Raw genomic sequence first — 8622 nt, forward strand, 5'->3', positions numbered from 1 at the left:
AGCAAATATTTGTTGACTTAGCAAAAGTCCTATTTCCCTAACCACTTATTCTCCCTGTCCTTCAGCACCAACTGCAACTCCACTTTATGGGGAGTTGACCCCAAGGCTATAGGGGCCTCCTCTGGATCCCCACAGTACCGTCACATCACCCAGAACACCTCTACCAGCCCAACAACAGAATAGTTCTGGGGGGCTGGTATCAATCAAGATCTTGGCAGCCCATCCCCTGTCCACCTCAGACTTACTTGGGCTCAGGGCAGCTATCTACTCATATTTTATTTTCCTGTTTTTGTTTTTTTTTAGTTTTTATTAAATAAAAGGAACAGAAGGAGGGGGTCTGTGGTCTCTCAGGCTGTGGGGGAAAGCCACAGGCCCTTGCTTCCCTCTGTTCAAGGTGCATTGCATGGTGGGCTTGAGGTGTTAAGCTAGGCGGGGAGGGCAGCTGGGAGGGGTCAGAGGTCAGGACCTGTGACCCATCCAGCCCTCCCAGGAAGACTCAGTGGACAAGGAGTGAGCTTCCTGGACCCCAAATGGGGCTCATCCTGAAAGGCTAAGTCCTGGGGGGGCTGGGACCTGAGCTCAAGCCACAAAGTAGGACCCCAGGACCAACCCTTTTCCACCCAGGAGGAAGGAGTGAGAGTCCATTGACTGGAGGGTGCAGGGATGTGGGGCAGAGTGGCCGCCCCTCACTCGTGGACATCCCAGATCTCAGACAGCAGAGGCGGCAGCTTCTTGTCCTGAAGTCTCAGGGCAAAGACCTGCTCCGAGTGCACGGAGCTCAGTGTGCGCAGGCTCACAAGCTTCATCAGCATGCGAGGGAAGCGGAGCTGATCCTGTGGGTGTACAGGCAGGTGGGCCCTGGTTAGCCCACCCAGACCCCCCCGGGGGCCTACCTCCCTGGGCCAAGCCAGTGTGGTGAGTGCCTGTGCAGAGTATGGGGACCACCCCCCATGCTTGAACTAGGCTATAGGCTCCTTGGTGAGATGGGCCTGAGGACAGATTCTGCTGAGAGCATCAGTGGGGCTGGAGCGCAGTCAGACAGAGCCTGGCTCTAACGAGGAAGCAAGACCCAGGCTGCAAGCTGACCCTGCGTGGGCCTGGACTTCCTGCGCCTCCCAGGCCCCTGGACTGAGTCTGCGCTGCCGAGAGCAGCTGGGCCCTAGGTTGCTCCAGGTGCCACCTGTACCTGGGGCCTCTTGATTCGCGTGTAGGAGAGCAACGCCTCCACGTAGGGCTGCTGCAGGGCCTCGACGCGGCTCGGCTCCTGCACGTTGGGCCTGTCAGCCGAGAAGATGTTGATGGCAATAAGCAAGGCGTACTCGGCGTCGTCCAGGCCCAGCCGCCGCATGGCCCGTGAGAACTCGAAGATGGGGTTGATGAACTCCACCTGCAGGCCTGTGGGGGTCGGAAACCCACAGATAAACTCCTTGCCACTAAAACGCCCCACACCTGGTCCCTGATGCTGCCGCAGTCAGCAGGAGGAGGAAAAGAGCAGGAATTATAGCGTCCTTGTCATTTCTGTCCACCTGTCCAAGTGCCTGGCATGCAGTACCCGTGCTACTACTCCCTCCTGAGGGGCTAAGTGATGGCGTGTTCTCCTGCTCATGGCCTCCTCCTGCGCGCCTCTCCTCAGGAAAGGGGAAGACTCGGGGTCACGTTATATCACCCCCTGCAGTGGCTTCCACCGCTCTCAGAGTAAAGCCCAAACTCATTCCCTAAGGGTTATTCCCTGGGAATGAGTTATCAAACCCTGTGGATCACTTACTATGTGTCAGGCACAAGAGGACTGTTTACAAGCCAAAGTCCCTGCTCCCTGGAAGTTACCTTTGGGGACCGAGGGGGTGGACAAACAGGCAGGTCAAGTACCCAGCACCCAGCCTGGGAGAGAATGAAGACTTCTGTGGATACAGATTGACTCAGGGAAGGCGACGGGGGCCTCTGAGAACCATGGCTACGTCTCAGACAAGGCATGGGATGTGCATCTGTGCTCCTGGCACTACAGGGTCACACTGCAGCAAGGACTTGCTGTAGGGTGACCTCTGAGCAATGAGCCAGAGAAGGGGAGGGGAGGACTTGTGGAGATGTGTATGTTCCGGGTGGAGTACCACCCTGGGATAGGGTGCCATGTGGGCCTTGAGACTTTCCGTGTCGAAGCTGGGAGACAAATCCAAATGAGTGAGTTGGTCACCCGAATTCTGGGCAGAGGGCCCAGCAAATACAAAAGCCCCGAAGTAGGGGTACATTTGGTAGGCTCAGATAAGAGGGAAGAGGCCAGTGGGGGGGGAAGCGGATGAGGGAAGCAGGTGGGAGATGAGGATAGGCCCCTGCAGGGCCTGTGGGCCACAGCAAGGACACTGGCCTTTCTCCCAGGAAGATGGGAGCCATAGAAGGTTCTTAACAGAGGATGGACATGAGCCGGCTACGGTGGTAATGGGATGCTCCTAAATGCCATGTGCATACACACTGGGCAGGGGTGGAGATGAGGACTCCAGTGAGGAGCCCCTGCAATGTTTCAGGGAGATAACTGAGGCCTGGACTGCGACAGAGCACGGGGAGCAAGTGGTGGGAGCCCAACCCCCTCTCCAGCCCTATCTGCCGGGCCTTCTTATAGTTCTTAATGCTGTCCAGCTCTTCCCCACGTCCGGTCCTTTGCACATGCTGACCCCCCTGCTAAAAACTCTCTCCCCACCCAGTGCTTCCCTGCCCAGCTCACACTCAAAGGGCTACTGGGGCTATCTTGGGTGTTGGGAGGCCCAGGATTTTGAGGGACAAGATGGGGTTAGAAGTGGTTGTCCAGGAATACGGAGGAGTGTCCCAGGGAGAGACAATGGGAGTGAGCAGGACCCACTGAGAAGGCTGAGGCCCAGGGAGCCTTTGCTCCCTGGTGGGCAATGCTATTCCTCGCTTGCCTTTTCCTAGGCAATGCCTCTCACGCCTCAGGCCTTACACCTGTGCACTTCCTTCAGAGGCCCACCTTCTAGGTCCCATCCCCAGGTAAATACTCTTGGAAGGCAGGGACCAGGGCTGCCCTGTACAGTTATGCAGGTTGCACACTTCACCATGGACTGAGATCCAGCCTCCTGCAGGTGAGTCCAGATTTTCAGAAGGGCTGTTTTAACTCCAAGATGCCCTATGATAGCACAGCCCCCTCTCCGCCCGCACTGTGTCCCACCTGTGCAGTCAGTGCTCAAGACATGTGCTCTTCTCTTGTGAGGTTAGGCCACACGTCACCCCACTTTGGAGGTAAACAGAGGCTCAGACAGGGATGAGGAGGTCGGCGCGATCCCAACTGCAGGGGCCCCACCTCAGCCCCAGCCCCTCGGCCCACTCATGGCCATACCTGCGCGGTGGAAGTCATCCTTACTATAGGTGAAGTCCTTCAGGAAAGTGATGCACTCTGTCTCGTGGTTGTAGCGCCTGGCTGTCTCCAGCAGCATGATCTGAGGGCATCAGGCAGGGGCATGAGGAGTCTAGCCAGTCTGCCCCAGTGCTTCCTCCCCTGGCCTGAATGGCAGGCTGATGTGCCAGGACCATCTCTTGCTGCTCTGCCCCCATTCTCTCAGCCACACCGTCTGAGTCTGTGCTCGCACCCTGGAGACTCCAAGCTCTCCCCCTCCACCAGGTTCGGCACCCACAGCACCCTCACTCAGGACACTCTCCCCAGGTGGTCATGAGCTGTGGGAGCAGGGATTTTTGTCTGTCTCGTTCCCTCGGAATGGAGCCTGGCACACACTATGTGCTTAATACTTATTCATTACTATTGTTCTGGTTCAACTGTCGACTCTGAATAGCCTTTTCAGCACATTCTCTAATGTGTGCCTCCAGCCCTATCCTCAATAGGATAGTGTTTCTCACAGGGGTCAGCATGTGCAAAGCCCCTGAGGTGGAGAAGAGCTGGATGGCTTTAAGGAACTACAAGGGCAGGCAGCCAAAGCTGGAAAGGGCACTGGTGTTCACCACCTGCCCCCCATCCTCTGCCACTGGCACAGTCCTGCTGTGGGCCCACAGCCCTATCCTCAGTCCTCCTCAGCCTCAGCCTGTTTCCTCTCTTGCCGGCTCACGGGAGTCTCTGGCATTCTGACATTCCCCTGTAATACACCCAAGGGCAGGGAGGTCTTGCCCGTCACTGTGCTCCAGCCTCTATCTTTGGGCTTATCTCTGGGGTTCTTTGCAGGCAAGAGTGAAAGGTCTTGCTGAGGGTGGTGGGCTGACCGTTACCTCAATGGTAGATGCCTTCAGGAGGGCAATCTGGTCCTCACGGCCCAGCTGCAGGAAGCCAGGCACCTGCTTAGCAAAGTCCACAATCTCCTGGACTGAGATGATGGCCAGCTCTGTGAAGTGGGCAAAGCGCTGCTGGCGGGCATCACGGGACTGAGGGTCTGCACCCAGGGGCCAGGGCTGGGGACAAGGGGAGTCAGGGTTACTCTAGGGACTCCGCCCATGAATCCAGGGCCATGCCAGCACCTTGAGGCAAAGCCTGCACTGTAGGAGACCCTCCTCTCAAAGCCCCAGCTCTCTGGAGCCTCATTCCCTCCCTATGTCCTGGGCTGCAGCCCTGCCAGCTCTACCCTGCCAGGCCCGTCGCGTCACCTCTCGAAGCTGCAGAAGGGGCAGTACCGTGACTTTGGGCTGGTCGGAGAAGGAGCGTTTGTTGCACTGCAGCTGGGCCGCCACCAACTGCTGGATCATTAGTTCTTGAGCAGCTGTTAACTGGATGCCCTCGCCTTCCCCAGAGCCTTGGCCTCCCCTGTCGGACCCTCCAGGGGAGGCCCCGGGCGCAGAGACCGAGCTGCTGCTGACCCCAGCCTCTACGGGCGACGGCTGCTGCTGCTGCTTCTGAATCTTCTTCTTCCAGATCTGCTCTTCAGATAGGACGCCTGATGGGGAGAGCAGGCCTCAGCAGGGACCCCAGGGCTGGGCAGGGGCCAGGCTGGCACCACTCCCTCTGAGCACTCACACTGCTCCCTCATCCCAGCCTCCTTGCATTTGCGCAGCCGGCACTGCTGACACTTGCGCCGCATGAAGGCATCCATCCGGCAGGTTCCACCGCCCCGGCAGGCATAGCGCCCTGCCCCGCCCCGGACCACGCTGCGCCGGAAAAAGCCCTTGCAGCCTTCACAGCTGAGCACGTTGTAGTGGAAGCCAGAGGCCTTGTCGCCGCAGACGCGGCATAGCTCGTGGCCCAGCATCTTCGGCGCGGGGCCCTTCTTTCGCTTGCGCTCTGGCTCCTCTTCTGGGTCTAGGGTGACTGGGGTGGGTGGACACAAGCCATGAGAGACAGAACCACAGGGATAGACAGCAGCTGGAAGGACAGGCCCGTTAGAGAGCGCAAAGAGCCGTAGAATGGAGGGCGACCCAGAGAGACGGAGATTCAGAGAAGCACGCATGTACGTCCGTGAACGTCAAAGAATGAATCAAGGTATCAAGAAGGAAAGGAAGAGAAAAAAATCAACAAGAAATGGACCTCCCATCTCCTTTTCTGATCTTTCTCCCTTCCTAGATCCCACCCAGAGCCCTGCATACCAACTACTATCTCCCGTCCGTGGGCCCCATCTCACCCACGATGTAGGCTGAGCCAGCCTCATCGGCGCCTGGGACATCGGGGTCCGGACCCCCAGACCACAGCTCAGGACCCTCTTCCTTTACAGCAGGTGACGAAGAAGGGGCACTGGGTGGAGGGGGACCATGTCCTGGGAGAGGGAACCACAGTGAGTTTCTCCTGAGAAGTGTGTGATGACCGGGTCTGGTTTAGGAAAGGGGTCACTCACCAGGCAAAGGGGTGTCCGGGCAACTTGTAGTGGGGGTGGACATGGTGGGGTCACGAGGCAGCCTGCAGGATACAGGGGGACTGAGAGACTTGTGGGGCCTGGGAGGGTCGGGTAAGTCCAGCCACAGCTCCTGGCAGGGGCACCTTCTACCTCTCTCAGACTACTCCCCTACTTCACTCAGACCCCACCCCCAGCCCCTGCGAGGCTGCAAACCCTCCCTCCAATTCCAACAGGGCCTCAAGCCCCGCCCCATTTATAGACCCCACCCCTGCCCTAGGCTCCGCCCACCAGACCCCATCTACCTGCTCTTTCTAGGTACGGCCCCTTAGGAACCGCTCTCACTTCTTCCCTCCCGCTAAGTTTCACCCCACCTCTGCCGAGGAAGCACCCCCATCTCTCATTCTGATTTTACCTCCTCCTCTCCTGCCCTGCCCACTCCTTGCAGGTTCCATCCTCGCTCCCCCCACAATAACCTCCCCATCACTTTGCCCCGCCCCATCTGTACACATGTCCTCCCATCATGCTCCGCCCCCACACCTCGCTCCAGGTCCCGCCCCTCTCCGAACACCAGTGGGGGGCGGGGCTCATGGCTGCGCGCGAGGGTCTCGTGGGCGGCCTCTCGCGGGGTCTCCTACTCCCGTTGCCGTAGAAACAGGCGTGGGTGGCGCGAGCTACGCAGGGGAGGGGGAGAGAGGAGAAAAGCGGACTGAGTGGAGCAGCGCGGGGAACGCCGGGAAGCCCCGCACCCGGGGCTCCTCCCGCGTCTCCCCACACTCGCACGCACCTGCCTCCGTCTCCTTACTCCGCTTCTCTTCTCTCTTCGGTATCCCCTGGCAAGCCGCCGCTGGTCGGATCCTCTCAAAAGTAACTTCGCCACTTCTTCCGGCAACCCCACTGTGCGTAACGTCCGGAAAAGGCGGGGACTCGGAGGTTACGAACTTCCGGTCCGCATGCGGCTGGCCAAATTGGCTGCCCCGCAAGGAAGTCTATGGCAGGAAGTTTAGCCTACCGGGTGGCTTCACTAGGGGCCGGCATTAGAGTTCCCGACCGGGGCAGTCAAACCTTGGGCAGGAGCCGGGCAAGCTCAACCCCAAGCCTTCCCGCTTCGCGCTGTGGCTTTAAATCATCCCCCTGCCTCTCTTCGCTTGCAGCCAAAGATTTTCTCAGCATATATAGCTCCTTGTAGCACGTTGCTGATTTAAAGCCGTTTGTCCCTTATTTGGTTTTCTGATTTTGGAGGCACAGTGCTTATTGGCTTTTAAATAGGTTGAACTACAAACCTAGACTCGGAGAAAATGTTTTTAAATACAATTAAAAATATATTTTTTAAGAATAATTACCAAAACGATTAAAGTAAAAATTACACAAAATTCAGAATACTTCAACAGGTGGAATACATAAGTTGTCCCAAAGGCTTTTTCCCCCAATGAAAATCAGGCATATATTGAGCATATATGCAAATTAGAAAAATGAGACTCATTTGTAGTTTGTTTCGTCCATTTCGGCATGTCCTTGAATCTGGAATTTTCCACTGCAGAATTGTTGGGGAGGAATAAATCTCCTCCACCCCTTGAGGTTCTTCTAAGGTGGTCTAGGAATCAAATTGACAGGAGACAGATTAGCAGGAGAAAAATACCAAAAGTCTAATTACATACCTACGGGGACTTTTTACATGTAGATTCCAAAGACAGTAAGGGAGCACGAGGCATGTCAACCTGAACCAAGGAGAATGGGTTAGGGGTCTGACATTTAGAAAGGGGTAGGGGCCTGAGGCTTAAAAGGAAAAGGGAATATGAAAAGAATAAATGCTTGGTAAACAAAAGACTTGATGGGCCACACAGAAACTATGCGACACAGAGAAATTTTAACAAGCAGGCTTTATTGCATTCGTTTCTGTCTCTCACCCTTGCTTTACATCACAATATAGCTATCTACAGTGTTAGCTCTCCTGCTGGAGTTTCTCCATCCAGATTCTTTTTATGCAGTTACATGAGGGGAGGTCAAAGTATCTTCCTGAGTCTTTTGGGCCTTGATGGTCTTTCAGCTCAAAATAATCTGCTTGCCAAAGTGATCCATCTTGGGGCAGCCCACCCATATTCCCTACATGGATGTTACCCATAAAACCAGTAGTTAACGTGTGGCATCAGGAGATGGCTGAACGGGTTTCTCTGCCACTTCTTTGCTGTATAATATTAAGCCAAGCTATTTACTCTCCCTGTGCCTCAGTTTCCTCACTTGTAAATCGGGAACAATAAGAGTCCATTGTACTGTCATTACGATTAAACAAGGTAAAAGCATGAACTGGCCAGGCTCAAAAAGAGGTCCCATTTGTGGGCGCTATGTTCATTCTTATGATTTGTTTTTAACTTTACACTTTTAGAACAGTGCAAAAGGCTGAAATAGACTGAAGACGGATTACAACAGTTTTAGGACAGTTGACATCACTGTCAGGGCCTACCTGAAAGGTGGTGGAGATTACTTGTGTTTCTTATGAAGGGTGTGAAGTGAAGATTCAGGAAGCGCAGTGCCTGAAATATCTAAACAACCAGCCAGTGCAGTTCTGTTATCTGAACCTAATTACAGACCTATGTTCTCATTTTTAAGTGATCCAATTTACCCTAGTTTTTTTTCTTTGTTTTAGTGACAGCTTTATTGAGATGTAATTCACACACCTATACGATTCACACACAATTTAGTGTATGATTCAGCGGTTCTTGGTCTAATTCACAGAAGTGCTGGCGACCATCACCACAATCAACTTGAGAACATTTTAGTCATCCCTGAAAAAGAAACCCCATGCCCGCTAACAGTCACCCCAGCTATTCTCTCCCCTGAGCCCTAGGCAACCATTAAT

The 8622-nt window shown here is 55.2% G+C and overlaps 1 protein-coding gene across 1 annotated transcript; it reads right to left on the reverse strand.

Moving 5' to 3' along the window:
• Positions 1-258: 258 nt before the first annotated feature.
• Positions 259-6707, reverse strand: NR1H2 (nuclear receptor subfamily 1 group H member 2). Its single transcript, XM_017661577.3, has 10 exons — positions 6553-6707; positions 6306-6439; positions 5769-5830; positions 5559-5690; positions 4958-5248; positions 4618-4877; positions 4219-4398; positions 3341-3440; positions 1187-1395; positions 259-833 (listed from the first exon to the last, which is right to left on the reverse strand). Exons 3-10 carry the CDS (start codon positions 5809-5811, stop codon positions 687-689), a joined length of 1362 nt encoding a protein of 453 aa, XP_017517066.1. The 5' UTR covers positions 5812-5830; positions 6306-6439; positions 6553-6707; the 3' UTR covers positions 259-686.
• Positions 6708-8622: the final 1915 nt, after the last annotated feature.

This window comes from Manis javanica, chromosome 17, assembly GCF_040802235.1.
Source record: "Manis javanica isolate MJ-LG chromosome 17, MJ_LKY, whole genome shotgun sequence".
Taxonomy (NCBI): domain Eukaryota; kingdom Metazoa; phylum Chordata; class Mammalia; order Pholidota; family Manidae; genus Manis; species Manis javanica.

Coding starts and splice junctions, on each gene's coding strand:
- NR1H2 (XM_017661577.3), bottom strand. CDS start 5,811: ATGTCCACCCCCACTACAAGTTGCCCGGACACCCCTTTGCCTG. Junction 4,399..4,617: donor CCGACCAGCCCAAAGTCACG/GTACTGCCCCTT, acceptor CCTTGTCCCCAG/CCCTGGCCCCTGGGTGCAGA. Junction 3,441..4,218: donor TGAAGGCATCTACCATTGAG/GTAACGGTCAGC, acceptor TGATGCCCTCAG/ATCATGCTGCTGGAGACAGC.